General features: G+C 37.6%; 1 protein-coding gene across 4 annotated transcripts in view; it reads left to right on the top strand.

The window, feature by feature from the left end:
• The window catches only part of RBFOX1 (RNA binding fox-1 homolog 1), a 2,817,840-nt gene that overhangs the window by 252,849 nt on the left and 2,545,165 nt on the right, over nt 1–19,826 (top strand). For all 4 annotated transcript variants that reach the window (XM_056804034.1, XM_056804033.1, XM_056804032.1 and 1 more), the window contains exon 2: nt 8,712–8,750. In XM_056804034.1, the coding sequence (XP_056660012.1) occupies nt 8,712–8,750 (39 nt within the window). The remainder of the gene's footprint in view (nt 1–8,711; nt 8,751–19,826) is intronic.

Genomic DNA, 19,826 nt, shown 5'->3' on the forward strand with positions numbered 1-19,826 from the left:
TATACTATTTATTTAGATGGACATATTTAAGATGAAGACACTTCCTTTAACTGATCCTCATATTGTGAAATGTACTCTTTTCATCAACTAAGTCATTCTTCTCTGGACTCATTCCTGTTTGCCCATTTCCCTGCTAAGATATGTCACTTTGACTGGACATAACATCCCAAATGAGGCAGAGTGGTATAATATAAGACACAGTGTTTTTGTGGACTAAGGATCTTGATTCAAATCTCATCTCCAGTTCTTATTACATGTGAGTTTTGGGGAAAGTCTTCTGACCTCTCTGGGCCTCCATTTTCTTATCTTATAAAAAGAGAAGATTGATGTAAATAGCCTCTAAGATCCTTTTATCACTCTAAAACATTGATTCTATGTGGTCTGATTATGGTGGGGAAAAGTAGGACTACTATTTCTTTTGCTTTGGATGTTGTATTTCTGTAAATGCAGGCTATGATCACACTAATTTTTTTACTTCTATCTCCTCCTGAATCATTTCTGAGATATCTCCCTTGTTTTCTACTTGCATGGTTGATTTTTTGAACCTCAAGTTCAGAACTTTACATTATTTCCTATTTAGTTTTATTTTAATAGCTTTGACTCTTTATTACAAACTATCAAAGATATTTGGAATGTCTGTTTTCTTAACCAGTGGACTCTCACTTTCATCTTACCTACAAATTTCACAAGTACATCAACTATGCCTTCATTCAAGTCATTGGTTAAATTATTGAGCAGAAGAGGTTCAAGGGCAAACTTCAGGAATATTCTATTCAAGCATTTCCATCAGGTTGACATTCATTTAAGACCCACTACCTATATTATTATCTGTCATATACCCCCCAGTCTGGTTTCATGAGAGATTTTGCCAAATGTCTTATTGAAATCCATTTATATTATCTTTATAGTATTTTCTGATTTACCAGTCTAGTAAACCTGTCCAAAACAAGGAAATGAGATCAGTCTTGTGTAACTTTGTAATGAATTTATGCTGGTCTCAGTAAATTGATAAAACATTTATGTACCAGGCCCATTTTCTAAATCCTAGAAATGTAAGTATAAGAGAAAGATAGTCCTTGTCCTTAAATAGCTTATATTCCAGTTAGAGAAGGCAAAACATGAGAAAGAACTCAAAAGAAGTGAGGATAGGAGAATGAGGAAGAAAAGTTTGTCTGCAGGTACAAGAAGGAAAACTCTTGAAAGTCAAAAGGGTAGCATGGAGGAGTTAAAGAGTGAGTATAGGTGGCTTTGGCACTTCCTCAAACAGAGATTCTGAAGAGGAACTCACCAATCAGAATAGGCTGAGAAGGCTGTATGGAAATGATACAGAAGTCTAGAGAATAAGGAGCAGTGCCAGAAGAGGGTTCATTTCTTCTTATTACTTAACCTAAGCCTTTAATTATCAATTTAAGAATTTTACCAGGACTCAACAACCAACTCATTGGTCTGTAGTTTTAAGTATCCCCTTTCTTCCATTATTTGAAATAAGGATATGTATCTGAGAATGTGACAAAATTGATATTTCCCTAATGATCATAAAACTCTTTCATTATCTTGGAATGTTATTTAAGTCATTTAGGTGAGATTATTTAGATGCATGGAGGTTGATGAGATACTTTCTTAGCATCTCCCCACTTATTTTCCAGTTCCAGTTTTCTGTAAGTTTGACTGATTTCCATACAATAAGGCATTCTCTTTGGTAGAAAAAAATGAAAGAAATATGGAAGTTGGGTAGTACTTCCTTCTCTCTAACAATTAGCACATCGTATCTATCCTAAGCAGGGGTTTGTGATTTCTTTATTTTTTCTCTTTCCTCTAGTGGCAGCTAAAACTCATCACCTTTTGCATTTATTACAGGTGTAACTTTTGACAATTTAGTTTTTTTAACCTACTCTTTCAATTTTGCTACCATTTTGTATTCATCTGTAGTTATTCACTTTCATGTCCATCCTTTTAACTTTTAAAAGTCTGAACTTTTTGGATGAATTCCTTCTGTACCCACTATCTACAACTTTTTTGATATCTGTTCCTTTTCCTCATCATTAGAATATTTTAAAGCATCATCATCAAAATTCCATTTTTGAGAGCTTCTCATCTTTCTTGAGCTGATTTTACCATTAGATCGCAGACCATTGGACTCACTTCAAATTCTGAATTGTTTTTTACCTGATATCCAGTTGATAGAGAATGTTGTAATGTGTACAGTATACTGCAAGCCACCATATCTATGTTGAATTCTTAAATGGTCATATCTTCCTAAGCTTCCTGACATTTCAACTTCACCAACCAGTTTCTCTCTATTGGTCATAATCATGAAGGAGAACAGATTCCCTATTGTTTTCTTTATATTCTGGAACATGAAATTTCCAGTAAGGCAAATAATTGTCTCATGCTACTCAGGTTCAATATATTCTGTTAGATTAGGCAATAACTTCTTGAAACCAGGGATGTCAGTATCCAAACTGGAAGGGAAAGGCAAGAGTAAACTCCACAAGCAAGGCCAGTTACAAAGCAAAGTGTGAGAAGTGGGATACAATGTCTGAGGTAGGTGGGAAAACTGAATGACAACTGGACATTCAAATTTAGGGGGAATTCAAACAAAATCAAATAGATAAACATACAGGAAGTCCAAGAGAGTTGACCGCGTGTCCAACTCAATCTGGTTTTGCAAAATTTGCATCTTTTGTTGAGGCAGCTTTTATGTCCCACCCTGCGTCTGCTTATCATAACAGGTATCTTGGCAGTATGGTGTGAAAGTTTCATTTAATGTTCATCTGAGTCTTTTTTGGGATACTGTGTGGACAATTTGAGTTGCTTTTAATTAAATAATTCAGTTAAATAAACCTTTGCACTGGGAAAATATAAACTTTGGATAATACATGCTGCTTGCCCTCATGGGTGAGTATTTCAAGTTGGCTACAACACAGAACATATGGAAGGAGTGTAGTATAAAATAAAGATGAAAAGGATCGTGGTTCCAGATTGCAAAAGGCTTTGGATACCAGATTTAGAAGTCTTAACTTTACTTCTTGGCCAATGAGTAAGTACTGCCTGATTTGGGGCAAAAGAGTTATGTGATTAAATTTATTTATGAGGAAGATTAATAATTGGTCAGCTGAAAATCTCAGACTCAGCATGCCCAGATCAGAATTCATTCGATTCCTCCCTTTCTCATTCTACTGTCCCTCCAATTGCATAAGTTTGCACTCCCATATTCAAGCTTAACTTCTCATTCTTCCTTACTCTCATCTCAAATTAACTGCAAAAGACTTGTTGATTCCATCTCTACAACATCCTCTTCAGATGTTTCTTTCTTTCTGCCATTGCCTCAACCACCAGAGTTCAGTTTCACATCAGTTCTTGTATATTGAAATAGCCTTTTATTTTTAAATCCCTTACCTTCTTTCTTAGCATTAACTCTCTGTTTGGCATTTTTCAGATCTAAACAGTATGGGTTCAGCTTTTCTTTCTAGATTATTAAAAAAAACTCTAACCTTCCATCTTAGGATCAATATTAAGTATCCGTTCCAAAGCAGAAGAGCCTTAGGGGCTAGGAAACTGGGAGTAAGTGACTTGACTAGAGTCTTACATCTAGGAAGTGTCTGAGGCCAGATTTGAACTGAGGTCCTTCCAACTCTAGGTCTGGAGCTCAACCCACTGTGATGCCTAGCTGTCCCTTGAAATAGCCTTATAATGGATACCTCTAGGCTCTCTGCTCTCCAATCCATTATCTCTACAGCTGCCAAAATGATATTATTATTATTTTAGTTCATGTATCAATCAAGCAAACACTAAAGTGATATTCCTAAGTCATATCTCTGACCATGCCAATCCTCCTGCTCAAAAAGATCTTGTGACTCCCTAGCATCAGATGCTAATTCCTCTATTGGGGATTTAAAAGTCTATACAGTATAAGATTAGCTTTTCTTTCCAGACTACTAAACCTTTATCTCTTATCTTAGAATGGATACTTAGTATAGGTTCCAAGGCAGAAAAGCAGCAGGGTTAGACTTGCTTAGGATTACACAGCTAGGAAGTGTCAGAGACCAGATTTGAACCCAGGATTCCTCCATTTGATGTCTGGCTATCTATCTATTGAGCCACCTAACAGCTCTTCTTTCCAGACTACTGAAGCATTATACTCCACATAAACTGGAATCTAGCCTAAATGGCTTCCTCTTTTGTTCCTTACTCATGAAATTCCTTTTTCTCCTTTTGTGCTTTTGCTATTCCTCAAACCTGGAACACACATTCCTTCCTTTCAACTATTGGATTTCTAACCTTTTCAAAGCTCAGCTCAAATTCCACATGCTATGGGAGATCTCTCCTGATCATCAATGATGCTAACACCTACTCTTTAACTTACTTTACTTACTTAAAAAAAAAACAACAACCTTCTGTTTTAGAACTGTAATCGGTTCACTGAATCGGTTCAAAGGCAGTAGAGTGGTGAGGTCGAGGCAGTTGGGGTTAAATGATTTGCTCAGGTTGACATAGCTAGAAAGCGTCTGAGGCCAAATTTGAACCCAGGACCTCCCATCTGAAGGCTTGGCTTCCAATCCATTGATACACCGAGGGTCCCCACTTTGTATTTACTTTGCAAAATATGATGTCTGGCTACATTGTATATGCTGATCTTCTCCTGCCAGATAGTGGGAAACAAACTCCTTGAGATAAGGGATTATTTTGTTTTTACCTTTTGTATCCCCAAGCATAGAATGGTTCATGCCCCCTAGTTGGTATTTGAACCTGTTGATTGAGCAATATGAGTTTCCAATCAAGTGAAAAACTAATGTCTCCCAATTGGGGACAGAGACTGTTCATTTTTTACTTTGAAACAGCATCTATGGTGTTTGTTGATACTTGTTGATCAGTCTTCTGAAAAACCTTTCATTGAAGAAATCTGATGTTCTAGATATACTTAGAAAATGAATTCACAGGATCATATACTGAAAGCTGAGAGGAACTGTAGAAATCAGTGAATTCAACTCCCTCCATTAATAAGGGACTTGTTAAGGATCACACTGATAATAAGTGTCTGAGGCAGAGTCTTAACTCATGTCTGTTTGAGTCCAGATCCTCTTCTATTCAATGCCACCTTCTAATTGTGTGAAATCAAGAGTTGTACCAGCGGGCACTCAAGGGCAATACATTTTAAGCAGGATGTAGTTTGGGAATCTTGAACTGAGATAAGTGGCAGAACCTCACACCAGCTTCCTGAAGAGGAAGGGACATCATCCTTTGAGAGGAACATTTCCTGCAGTTAGTTTAAGGAGGAGTTAAGAATGAAGGCATAGTATTGCTGGCCTGTGTTTCCTGTTAACAAAATAGTTGTTGATTACCCAGGGTTGATTAGATTTTGGCACTTATTTACATTATCTTGCCCAGATGTTGTCGGTGGTCTTATAGGCAGTCACATTAGATACCCAGTTTTCTTAGGTATAAAGAGAGAGACTAAAGAACAAACCCTGGTAAAGCATAGGGGCTGGGTGAGGTAGCTATATAAGGAGTAGAAAGAGCTCTTTACCCTGCCAATTAAAAATAAATATTTATCCTCCAAGTCTCAAAACACATCTACTCAAGTCATCTCATTCCCTCCTAACAAATGGGAAAGTTGATGCCTTGTGATTAGTAAATCACTAGATTTACTTTAGTTTAACAGGCTTTTTGGCAGAAATTGAAAGTGAAATCATTCATTCAGCAAGTATTTATTGAGCTCTTGCTATGTGCATAGCACTGTGTGAACTATGCTGTTAGGCTCAAGCTATTACTGCAACTCAAAGCCATCATCTCCATGGGCACCTGGAGCAGCATGTGCCACCCCCTTTCCCAGCTGTGTGTCTTCAGGCTCTAACTCAGCAGTAGCTATGCCCATTTCAAATCTGAGCTGGAGCAAAGGGAATTTTTGGCACCTGTTAAATGTTCTTCACCAGCTACCTTTGCTGTGGGGCTCTGAGGAAGTTAACAAATTGGAGACTGTATCCTTTTTTTAAAATAATTTTTTTCATTCTCCTTACTGTGATATTCTTGGAAACAATGGTCACAAAGCACATTCTTGGGCAATATGTGTTTCTTCATTTCATAAATGCAACAGAGTGTTTAGGAATAATAGTATCCAGGACAGAAAAGGAAACTTCCTCATCATGCGATTGAAGGAGATGCTATTGTCCCCAAACCTTCCCCTCATTAATACTTGAAAATCCACTGTTAGCAATTGATTCCTTTGGGTTGGCTATTGAATCCTTCTTCTACTCTTTTTTATAATAATAAATCCTTATTGATGGCTTGCTTTTTTAATTAACATAATGTCTCACAGTATCATTCCCTTGTTCCCAGAAAACGATCTCATATAACAAACAATGCTTTTAAAAACAAGAAGAAAAGAAAAAATAGAAAAAGCATTTAATACATGCAAAAATTCTGAAACTATGTGGAAGGCACAAATATATGCAGCCCATACTTGTGGACCTGCTGCTTCTTCAAAGGGATGTAAAAAGGTTTTATGGATATCTCTTCTTGACATATGGATATCTCTGCTTGTTCTCTGAAAATTTGCAACATTCACTTTTGATTGTGTTTGTGATGCTTCCATTTGCATTGTTAAAGTCATTGTGCACATTGTGTATATTCTCTCAGCATCAGTTTTTATAGAGTTCTCCATGCTCCTCCATCACATTCATCATTTCTTATAGCAGAGTAATATTCCCTTACATCCATGTACCACAATCTGTTTAGCTATTCCTCATTTGAGGAGCAGCTCCTTTGTTTCCAATTATCTTTTATCACTGAAAATATTACTATAAAATTTTTTTTAAATAAATGGCCAAGTAATGTGATTTCTGGGTCAAATGGCGTGGACATTTTCATCACTTTATTTGCATAATTCCAAATGGCTTTCCAAAATGGTTGAATTGATTCACAGCTCAACCAGCAATGGACTAGTGAGTTTATTTCCACAACTCCTCCAACACTGCATATTCCTAGATTTTAGTATCTTTGCCAATTTATAGGGTATTAAATTGTTTTGGTTTTCATTTCTTTTTTTTAATTGATTTGGAATATTCTTTGATATGGTTGTTAATAATTTGAAATTCTTTTAAGAACTTTTTGTTTGTATCTTTTGACCATTTATCTATTGGGGTATGAATTATTCTTATATATGTATATACATTTACATATGTGTACATTAATGATTTACTTTGAATACCAAACTCTTATTAGAGAAATTTGATCAAAGACTTCTTTTCTCTTTTTATCCTAGGTACATTGATTTTGTTTGCACAGAACATGCTTGCCTTGAATAATTGAAGTTATCTGTCTTCTATAATTGCCTCTAGACTCTATCCCTTTTAAAGGGAAGGACCTAGCTCCTTCAAAATATCAAACTGGCTCATCTGACAGCTGAGTTACTTTCAGGCTAGAACTCTAATAGTTAGGTTTTGCTCGGTGATTGAAACTCTTGCATTTTCTTCTTGGACAGTCTCCATCTACAAGCTTTATTTATAGCATTCTAGAGTTATACCATAAATAACTTTTCCTCACTAATGAATAGTGACTAATTAAAATCATTATCAAGTATAAATATCAGTCTGGTTAATAACAATAGTTAGCCATCACTCATCCCTCCCACCAAAGTCTCAGACTAGGGGTTCCTCATCTTACTTGATTTTCATCCTTCTAGAATCCCTGTCCTTTTGTTCTTAAAAAAAAAAAAGAAGAGTAAGGGCAACTAGGTGGCTCAATGGATAGAAAGCCAGGCCTTGCTGGGTTCAAATGTGGCCTTAGATGCTTCCTAGCTATGTGATCCTGGGCAAGTCACTTAACTAATTGCCTAGCGCTTACCTCTCTTCTGTTTTAGAACAGATACCTAGTATTAATTCTAAGATGGAAGGGAAAGGTTTAAAAAAAGAGTAGGAGAAGTCTGAGAAAAAAGGTAGTAATGAAGATTCTTCTTCCATTCAAATAATTAGGAAAGTAATTTTAGATTTCCCCCCCTAAAGTAATCCAGTATCATAGGGCCATAGATTTTTGAGTTAGATGAGACCTTGGAGGTCCTCTAGTCTAACTTCATTCTCCACTTCCTAATAATGCAAGATAGCTGCTCCCAGACATTTGCCAATTGTATCATTGCCCATAAACATGGTATCTTCACTCTAAGTTTGTGGGGATGAGGATTCATAGGATCGTAGATTTACAGCTAGAAGAGATGTTAGAGGTGAAGAGAAATGGTCTCTCATCACTGAGGTTTCAGTGGAGGACAATGACTAGAGGTCACTATGGGTTAGAAGCAGCAGAGTATATTGGGCAGGCTGCTGGACTTAAGAATCAACTTGACAACCCCAGATACTTATTAGCTGGGTAACTTTGGGCAAGTCATATATCATTTCTTTGCTTCACTTCCTTCATCTATAAAATGAAGAGAATTGGACCCAGTGTAATATAGTTCTCTAATTTGATGATCCTTGAGTCCAAATGCTTATTTTACAGATGAGGAAAACCAACAGACAAATCCTTTCCCACTGCCACTCATTTCAGTGAAAATCAAGTTCATTAGAACCCTGGTCTGATTTCATGGAAACTCACAAGGCAGACTATTAGATGCATAATGTAGTTATTATTTCTAAGAAAGGCAACAAAAACTTGGACAGTATTTTAATTGGAAAACTAACCGTTTTTATTTGTTTCTGTTTTTTTTTTTAATTTTTGTTCAGGCTCAACTATCCCTGCCTTACAGCCTAGCAGAGACCCAGGTAAGTTACTCCTTCACTCTTATCTCCTGACATCCCCCCCATTACTTGGAAATGATTGAGACTACCAAGTAGAACTGTCTTAGATGCTCTGGTAGCATGCTAACCCTATACAGTCATGGAGTTTGGGCTTGGGAACCTACATAGCGTTGGTATCATAATCTCAGAAATCTCACAGTCTCCATCATCCTTATTGTACTTACTATTATCCCCTAGAGATTGTTCAGAGTCCTTTAAAAGGAAATTCTTGTTATAAGTTGGGAAGGACTACTATGTAAGATTCAAGTGTCATATTTAGATATTTCATGCTGTCCATCTCTATTAACAAAGGGTATATTTCTATATCCACTTCTATGCCTACTCTTTCCATTGTCTTCTGCCCCAAATCCTGGTCTCAAAGGCTACTTAGATTAAGGCTGACCTTGACCCTTACCCTGGTACTTATATTATTGGTACTTATATCCAAAGATTTTATGTAATAAAATTTTATGTAATAAAATTTGACCTTGACTCTGTAGGGGCTTTTGAGTTCTCTGAAATAGAGTGAGACAGTGGAAAGAACATAGGTTCTAGAGTCAAAGAACCTAAGTTCAGCCTCTTATAAACCTGTGACCTTGAGCAAAGCACTTAAGCTTCTTGGGTCTCAGTTTCTCCATCTGTAAAATGAGAGAGTTGAACTAGATGGTCTCTGAGGTCCCTTTTAGTTCTTGACCTATGAGCCTAGGATGTTATAATACCTCCCTGACATCTCCTACATCTTTTTGCCTCATAGACATGTGAACCAGTTTTTTCTCATCCCAAATGACCCTGATAGAGACAAGTGTGTCTTCCAGGATGAGATTTTCTTTTATGCCATTGTAATCAGGGACTACATTTCTGTGAGGGAGAATGAAGAAGCATTACGTTCTCATGCATCCCACTGCCTTTTTATTAGCGCTGAAGCTGCTAGTGCTTGGCCATATAAGAGTATAATTGAACCAAGCTAATCTACACCTTAGGGCAATGTATTTTTTATTGATTCCAACTCTACATTATTATTGTTGCTTAATGAGGAGCTAATGTAATTTCTAATGAAGCCACATGGCCCTTGGATAGATGAACTCAGATTTTATTTCCCCTGTGATGGAATATACTCTCTTCAATTAAAAACCTGGGAAGTAAAATTAATACAAATGTAAAATTTTTCAAAGATTAGTGTCAAGACAGCAGCTTTTTATTATGCATGTAAATTCTTCAGTAATGGGATTGAAGAGGAGGTCTTCAAGTATGTGGCTAGTCCTTAAATGTATACAAGTTGGTTTAAATAGCAAAGGAGGCTTTGCAGGAGGATGGAAATCTATTGCTCTTCTCAAGAGCTGCAGATCAGATCCTCCTTTGAGTGGTAATGGGATGAGCTGTAGCCCATCCCCTCTCCTGCTGCTGCTGTCTTGTGTCAAGGCTACCTGCTTCTTAGCCTCTTCTGAGTTGCCCTATGGAAGTAAAAACTGACTGCTTGGAGAAGGTGCATGGTACTTGACCCCCGAGTCTGCTGTGACCAGCATTGTCCTAAAGGGTTGTGTGGCATATTGGATCTTTGAGGGCAGATGCTTGTGTCTGAGCAAAAGATCTGAAGGGATGGAGGGAGCTGGGGATTTTCAGTCTTCTCTCTGTGCCAGGGGTTTGGAGGTGAGAAAGAGAAAGCCACATCTGCAATGTATCCAGTGCAGCCTGGGGGAATGTAGAGGAAGAAAATCATATGGGCTGTTAGAAATTTGGTTCTCTTTTTCTTCCACCCAACAGGCTGTTAGGGTAACTCTGGGACAGGAGGAGAGTCAGCTGATGGATCAGATCCATTTCTGAGGCAAGCTCGGCACAGCCAGCTGTTAATGCAAACTCAACCTCAGGGGGTGTTTTGAGGGTCATCTTGGAGGAGACCCAAAATATCCTTCCCATGATAGATGATTTCTGGGCTGCCTGGGTCGTATTTGAATCAGCTCTCTCTCCCTAGCCAGGCCTTGAAGCTTTGGGAGAATGGAGCTGGGGGTTCTAAGCAGATGGGGAGGGGTGAGGGTAAGAGTTTTTTGTGGGCTCAAAGGATTAATGATCTTCCTAAGGATTCAGACTAGAGTGGACAAGGGCAGAGATACATTGTTTTAGTAAGTGGGAAGAAGCTTAACATTTTTTCACTAGTTTTCCTCCTTTTTGCCAGGAAGTATAGCCCTTGACCTGGGGTTCTTTCTCTAGATTCCAACCTCCTTTAATTAGTGCAAACAGTTGTGGTTAAAGGTCATTGACAAAGTTGAGGATGTTTTGATTCTTCTTCCCTCCTGCAGAAGGAACAAATTGTGTTTGGAAATACAGTCACCCTGTTTTTTGCAAAGTTTGAAACCATGGCGGTCTCTAGAGTCTTAACTGGCTGAACCCCCTGAATTGTGACCCAAATGGTAGTGGAGGGGGGTGAGGTGAAGAAAGGAGAGATATAAAGGGGATAGTCCCACCCAGTGTGACACAGAACATATATGAAGTAGGCAAGACTTGAATTCAGGTCTCCTGACACTGAGTCCTGCTCTCTATGCCTGTCAAATGGATCAGAGTGTTATAAAACAAAGAAAATGTGAAGTGTAAAGGGTGAAGGTTGCTACTAAGCTAGCAAAGGGGATCAAGGGCTACTTCATGGGGATGTTTGATTTTAATCTGGGCTGAGAGGAGTCAAGACAGCATTTCTGACAATACAATGGAAGCAAAGGGCACGAGGACACAATAGCACACATTCTAGGAGGCAGAATGGGGCAGAGAGTTATTCTAGAGTATGGTGTGGAATTTCCATTTCATTTGGTATATAGTAATAACATCTACCATTTATTTAGCACTTTAAGGTTTGCCAAATAATTCATACTTGTTATCTCATTTGATCCTCAGAGCAACACTGTGAATTGACTGCAATTACTATCCCTGTATTACTGATGAAAAAAACTGAGACTAAGAGAGTTTAAACAAATTGCTCAGTCATATACATATTAAGTATCTGAGGCAAGACTGGAACTCATGTCTTTCTAACTCCAAATCTAGCCAGCACTCTATCTGCTATACCAAGAAACTGCTTCAATAGAGAGCCCCTTGCAGACTTCTTTCACATGAACTTTGGTATTTTATTTTATTTTTTAAAAATTATTTAGAATATTTTCCCATGGTTACATGATTCATGATTTTTCCCATTCCTCTTCCGTGCCTTCTTCTGGACCTGACAAGCAATTCCACTGGCTTATACTTGCATTAATATTCAAAACCTATTTCCATATTACTAATATCTGTAATAGAGTGACTTTTTAACATCAAAACCCCAATCATATCCCCATCAAACCATGTGATCAAGCAATTGTTTTTCTTCTGTGTTTCTGCTCTCACAGTTCTCTGGATGTGGATAGCATTCTGTCTCATAAGTCCCTCAGAATTGTCCTGGATCATTGCTAGTAGAGAAGTCCATTACATTTGATTGTGCCACAGTGTATCCATCTCTGTGTACAATGTTCTCCTGGTTCTGTTGCTTTTACTCTGCATCAATTCCTGGAGGTCATTCCAGTTCATATGGAATTCCTCCAGTTCATTATTCCTTTCAGCACAATAGTATTCCATCACCATCAGATACCACAACTTGTTTAGTCATTATCCAATCAATGGACACCCCCTCATTTTCAAATTTTTTTGTCACAACAAAAAGTGAGGCTATACATATTTTTGCACAAGCCTTTTCCCTTATTATCTTTTTGGGGTACAAACCCAGCAGTGGTATGGCTGGATCAAAAGGCATGTAGTCTTTTATTGTTTTTTTTTGTTTTTTTTTCCCCTTTTAAACATTGTTTTATTTGGTCATTTTCAAACATTATTCATTAGAAACAAAGATAATTTTCTTTTCCTCCCCCCTCCCAATACCCTTCCCATAGCCGACCCGCGATTCCACTGGGTATCACATGTATCCTTGATTCAAACCCATTTCCATGTTATTGGTTTTTGCATTAGGGTGTTCATTTAGAGTCTCTCCTCAATCATGTCTCCTCAACCCCTGTAGTCAAGCAGTTGCTTTTCCTCGGTGTTTCTACACCCACAATGTGTTCTCTGCTTGTGGATAGTGTTTTTTCTCCTAGATCCCCGTAGAATGTTCAGGGACATTGCATTGACACTAATGGAGAAGTCCATTATGTTCGATTATACCACAGTGTATTAGTCTCTGTGTATAATGTTTTCCTGGTTCTGCTCCTCTCGCTCTGCATCACTTCTTGGAGTTTGTTCCAGTCTCCATGGAATTTCTCCACTGTATTATTCCTTTGGGCACAATAGTATTCCATCACCAACATATACCACAATTTGTTCAGCCATTCCCCAATTGAAGGGCATCCCCTCATTTTCCAATTTTTTGCCACTACAAAGAGCGCAGCTATGAATATTCTTGTACAAGTCTTTTTCCTTATTATCACTTTGGGGTACAAACCCAGCAGAGCTATGACTGGATCAAAGGGCAGATGGTCTTTTATTGCCCTTTGGGCATAGTTCCACATTGCCCTCCAGAATGGTTGGATCAATTCACAACTACAACAGCAATGAATTAATGTCCCCACTTTGCCACATCCCCTCCAGCATTCATTACTTTCCTTTGCTTTCATGTTAGCCAATCTGCTAGGTGTGAGGTGATACCTCAGAGTTGTTTTGATTTGCATCTCTCTGATTATAAGAGATTTAGAGTACTTTTTCATGTGCTTATTAATAGTTTTGATTTCTTTGGCTGAAAATTGCCTATTCATGTCCCTTGTCCATTTATCAATTGGAAAATGGCTTGATTTTTTTGTACAATTGATTTAGCTCTTTATAAATTTGAGTAATTAGACTTTTGCCAGAGTTTTTTGATATGAAGATTTGTTGCTTCCCTTTTAATTTTGGTTACATTGGTTTTGTTTTTAAAAAAACTTTTTAATTTGATGTAATCAAAATTGTTTATTTTACATTTTGTGACTCTATGTCTTGCTTGGTTTTAAAGTCTTTCCCTTCCCACAGGTCTGACATGTATACTATTCTGTGTTCACCTAATTTACTTATAATTTCCTTTTCACATTCAAGTCATTCACCCATTCTGAGTTTCTCTTGGTGTAGAGTGTGAGGTGTTGATCCAAACCTGATCTCTCCCACACTGTCTTCTAGTTTTCACAGCAGTTTTTGTCAAATAGTGGGTTTTTGTCCCCAAAGCTGGGGTCGTTGGGTTTGTCATATACTGTCTTGCTGAGATCACTTACCCCAAGTTTATTCCACTGATCCTCCTTTCTGTCTCTTAGCCAGTACCATATTGTTTTGATGACCACTGCTTTATAATAGAGTTTGAGATCTGGGACTGCAAGGCCCTCTTCCTTTGTATTTTTTTCATTATTTCCCTGGATATCCTTGATCTTTTGTTCTTCCAAATGAACTTTGTTATGGTTTTTTCTAAATCAGTAAAAAAGTTTTTGGAAGTTCAATGGGTATAGCACTAAATAGATGAATAAATTTGAGTAGGATGGTCATTTTATTATATTGGCTCGTCCTACCCATGAGCAGTTAATGTTTTTCTAATTGCTCAAGTCTAGATTTAGTTGTGTGGAGAGTGTTTTGTAGTTGTGTTCATATAGTTCCTGTGTTTGTCTCTGGAGATAGATTCCTAAGTATTTTATTTTGTCTAAGGCGATTTTGAATGGGATTTCTCTTTCTAATTCTTGCTGCTAAGCTGTGTTGGAAATATATAGAAATGCTGATGACTTATGTGGGTTTATTTTGTATCCTGCAACTTTGCTAAAGTTGTTGATTATTTCGACTTACTTTTTGGTCGACTCTCTAGGATTCTTTAAGTAAACCATCATATCATCCACAAAGAGCGATAACTTGGTCTCCTCCTTGACTATTTTAATGCCTTCAATTTCTTTTTCTTCTCTAATTGCTACTGTTAGTGTTTCCAGTACAATGTTAAATAATAGAGGTGATAATGGAAATCATTGTTTCACTCCTTATCTTATTGGGAATGCATCTAGTTTATCCCCATTGCAGATGATGTTAGCTGATGGTTTTAGATATATACTGTTTATTATTTTTAGGAAAGACCCTTCTATTCCTATGCTTTCTAGTGCTTTTAATAGGAATGGGTGTTGTATTTTATCAAAGGCTTTTTCTGCATCTATTGAGATAATCATGCGATTTTTGTTGGTTTGCTTGTTGATATGGTCAGTTATGTGGATGGTTTTCCTAATATTGAACCAGACCTGCAATCCTGGTATAAATCCTACTTGATCATAGTAAATGACCCTCCTGATCACTTGCTGGAGTCTTTTTACTAGTATCCTATTTAAGATTTTTGCATTTATATTCATTAGGGAGATTGGTCTATAGTTTTCTTTTTCCATTTTTGACCTGCCTAGCTTTGGAATCAGTACCATGTATGTGTCATCAAAGGAATTTGGTAGAACTCCCTCTTTGCTTATTATGTCAAATAGTTTGTTTAGTATTGAGATTAGCTGTTCTTTGAATGTTTGATAGAAATCACTTGTGAATCCATCAGCTCCTGAGGATTTTTTCTTAGGGAGTTCTTTGATGGCCTGTTGGATTTCTTTTTTCTGATATGGGATTATTTAAGAATTCTATTTCTTCTTCTGTTAATCTAGGTAATTTATATTTTTGTAAATATTCATCCATATCACCTAGATTGGTATATTTATTGCCATATAATTGGGCAAAGTAGTTTTTAGTGATTGCCTTAATTTCCTCTTCATTGGAGGTGAAGTCCCCCTTTTCATCTATGATGCTGTTAATTTGCTTTTCTTCTTTCCTTTTTCTAATTAGACTGACCAATACTTTGTCTATTTTGTTTGTTTTTTCAAAGTACCAGCTTCTAGTCTTATTTATTAGTTCAATAGTTCTTTCACTTTTGATTTTGTTAATTTTTCCCTTAATTTTTAGGATCTCTAGTTTGGTTTTCTTCTGGGGGGTGTTAATTTGTTCACTTTCAAGTTTTTTTAATTTGCATTTCTAATTCATTGATCTCAGCCCTCCCTAATTTGTTAATATATGCACTCAGGGATACGAATTTTCTTCTGAGTACTGCTTTGGCTGCATCCTATAAGGTTTGAAAGGATGTCTCACCATTGTAATTTTCCTCAATGAAATTATCAATTGTTTCTATGATTTGTTCTCTAACCAATCTTGGAGTATCATATTATTTAATTTCCAATTAATTTTTGATTTGGCTCTCGATGTACCCTTACTAATAATTATTTTTATTGCCTTATTATCTGAAAAGGTTGCATTTATTATTTCTGCTTTTCTGCATTTGTGTGCCATGTTTCTGTGATCTAGTGTATGGTAAATCTTTGTGAATGTGCCATGTGGTGCTGAGAAGAAGGTGTATTCCTTTTTGTCTCCATTTAGTTTTCTCCATATGTATATTAACTCTAATTTTTCTAAGATTTAATTCACATCTTACCTCTTTCTTATTTATTTTTTTGATTTGGTTTATCTAAATTTGATAGTGGTTGGTTCAGGTCTTCTACTAATATGGTTTTACTGTCTATTTCCTACTTCAATTCTAGTTTCTCCATTAGAAATTTGGGTGCTATACCATTTGGTGCATACATGTTGATTAGTGATATTTCCTCATTGTCTATATTCCCTTTTAACAGAATATATTTACATTCCCTATCCCTTTTAATCAGGTCTATTTTTGCTTTGACTTTGTCAGATATCATGATTATAACTCCTGTCTTCTTTCTATCAGTTGAGACCCAAAAGGTCTTACTCCATCTTTTAATTCTGACCTTATAAGTATCTACCTGCCTCATGTGTGTTTCTTGAAGACAACATATGGTAGGGTTTTGGATTCTAATCCATTCTGCTATTCGTCTACATTTTATGGGTGAGTTCATCTCATTCACGTTCAAAGTTATGATTGTCACTTGTGGATTCCCTGGCATTTTGATATCCTCCCCTAATTCTGACCTTTCTTCTTTAGTTATAACATTTTAAACCAGTAATTTACTTTAAGTCAGTCCCTCTAGTCCCCTCCCTTGATATGCTTCCCTTTATAGCCCCTCCCTTTTTGTTCCTTTTTTGTTTATTGGTTGGTTTTGGGGTTTTTTGTTTGTTTGATTTTTTGGGGTCTGTTAACTTCCCTCTCCCCTCTCCTTCCTTCCCTTTTTATATTCCTTCCCTCCCTTTTTATACCCCCTCCCCCTCCCCTTCCTTAATTTCCCTTTCTCTCTTACCCTGTTGGATAAGATAGAATTCAAGATTCCAATGGATCTAGATGTTCTTCCTTCTCAGAGTTGATTTCACTGAGAGTAAGGTTTAAGTAATACCATTTAGCACTCTCTTCCTCTCCTTCTTATAGGAGACTTCTTCCCCTCCCCTTCCCATGTGTTTTTTTGTGTGAGAAAGACTATTCTATTTAGTTTTTTTCTATTTCTTGAAGTATATCTTAGTACTATCAATGATTCCCCCTCTCCCTTTTACTTTCTTCCCCCTTTCTCCATATCATCTTGATGCCCCAATCTCTCCCTATGCATGATTCTTCTAACTACTCTAATGATACATACAATTTTTGAGAGTTACACATTACATTTCCCCCACATATTAATATACATAGTTTGATATAAATGTATTCCTTATAGAAGAGAGTTTGAATAAAAGAAAAAGTTAAGATTTATTTCCTTTTCCCTTTCTTTCATATTTACCTTTTCATGTTTCTCTTGCTCTTTGTGTTTGGATGTCAAACTTTCCACAGAGCTCTGGTCTTTTCTTTACAAAAACTTGGAAATCTTCTATTTCGTTGAATGCCTATACTTTCCCCTGGAAGTATATAGTCAGTTTTGATGGATAGCTGATTCTTGGTTGAAGACCCAGATCTCTTGCCTTTCTGAATATCAATGCTCCAAGCCTTATGGTCATTCACTGTGGAAATTGCAAGGTCTTGTGTGACCCTGATTGGCATTCCTTTATATCTAAATTATCTTTTTATGGCTTCTTGTAAGATTTTTTTCTTTTGCTTGAAAGCTTTGGAATTTGGCAATTACATTCCTGGGAGTTGTCTTTTGGGGATTTAGTGTAGAGAGTGTTCTGTGAACTCTTTCAATGGCTATTTTGTCTCCTTGGTCTAGAATCTCTGGGAAGTTTTCTTGGATGATATCTTGTATTATGATATCAAGATTACTGTTTATTTCTCTTTTTTTTTTTGGTAGACCAATGATTCTCAGATTGTCTCTCCTTCCTCTGTTTTCCAGGTCTGACACCTTGTCAGTGAGATATTTTATGTTATCTTCTATTTCCTTAGTTTTTTAACTTTGCTTTATTAATTCTTGCTCTTTTGCAAGATCATTGTCTTCCAGTTGCCTGATTCTGACCTTTAAAGACTAGTTTTCCTTTTTCAATTTGGTCTGTCCTGCTTTTTGAGGCTTCAAGCTTTTTCTGCAATTGTGTGTTTTTGTCTCTCAGATTGTTGAGTTCCCTTTGCATTATTTCCCATTTTTCTTGCCAGATGGCTTCCATCTTTTTGATAACTTCCAATTTAAATTCTTCAAGAGCTTGTGGACAATTTCCATTTCTTTTGGAAGGTTTTGGAGCATTTCTTTGTGTTTCCTCTTCTATTTCTTCTGTATTCTGTATTTTCCCTCCATAAAATGTATCCAAAATCACCCCCTTCTTCTTGCTTTTCTTGGTGTTGGGGGGCTGTTCCTGAGCGTTGTTTGCTATCTCTATGTTTTTTCTCTCCCTTTTCCAGTGAGAAATCTGAGTGAGGAGGGCTTGCTCTCAGTGTAAAGGATGAATGATCAAGGTTTTAGCCCTGGGAAAATTCTCGGTTCTCCACAGCTGTGCTGTCTTCCTGGGGGAGCCCAGCGTCTGCCACCCCCCACCCCCATCGGTGTTTCGGTATTACTGCTCTCAGGTGTAGGTCTTTGGTGTTCTTAGTTAACTCCCAAGACCTGTGGGTGCCCCTTACTCACTTCAGGGGATCCCTTCGTACACTTGTTGATTATAGAGTGCTGTTTCTGGGTGCCTGAGATCTGAGTTCCCCTTGCCCACTTGCTGGGGTTTTGGGTGTTACTATTCACAGGAGTACGTCCTTGGTGGTCTTAGTCAAGTCCCTAGACCTGGGGCTGCCCGTTGTTCAGTCCTGGGGTGCCCCTCCCTCACTTGTTGATTCTGGCCAGTGCTGACTCTGTCTCTGAAGGTGTGGTGGGCTGGTGGGTGGGGGAGGGTAGATCGGCTTTTTGTTCCCTTATATTGTGGAAATGCCAGATTCCTACCTACCTTCAGCACTGCACCTTAGTGTAGGGTTCCTCCTTTCTTATGAGGATGGTTGTTTTTTTGGGGGGGGATCTTTTGCGGTCATCTGTGTCATTGGGTCTGAGGAGAGGAAGCAAGCTGCGTCTACTCTACAGCTATGCTTACCTGGAAGTCTGGGCATGTAGTCTTTTAAAGATCTTTGCACACAGTTCCAAAATGCCCTCCAGAATGGTTGGACCAATTCACAACTCCACCAGCAATGTATTAATGTCCCAGTTTTGCCACATCCCCTCCAACATTTATCACTTTCCTTTGCTGCCATAGTGGCCAGAACCTTGCATATTTTTTTGAGCAAGGGAATAACATGAGCAAGAAACCTCTAAGGAAGAAAAATTTCTCTCTTAGCAGGCTGAAGGATGGATTAGAGGGGGAGAAAGAGTGAAAGTGGGACCATTCCTTAGTAGGTGACTACTACCAAAGAGGGGATATTGAGAGGTCTAAATGTGTACTACCTGAAATAGTACAGTGACAGCAGGAAAAAAGAGGAATGGAAAAGAAGATTGGTTTTAGTGTCTGAGGAGTAAGGTTCATTTTGCTAGTGCCAGTGTGGGTTAGTCAGGGAAACCTTCCCAGAGAGGTTTAAAAATCAAGGTTTTGGAGGAAGGATGGGGAGTTAATGAGTGGAGAGAGAGAAATTTCAGGTTAAGGGGGCTCACCTTCACCTGGGCTTGCCCTTTTTTGCATATCTTCACTAGGTGATTCTGGGATTTCACTGCTCCCTGGAGGGTCCCTAAAGAGTACCATGCTGAATCA

Source organism: Monodelphis domestica, chromosome 7, assembly GCF_027887165.1.
Source record: "Monodelphis domestica isolate mMonDom1 chromosome 7, mMonDom1.pri, whole genome shotgun sequence".
Lineage (NCBI taxonomy): Eukaryota > Metazoa > Chordata > Mammalia > Didelphimorphia > Didelphidae > Monodelphis > Monodelphis domestica.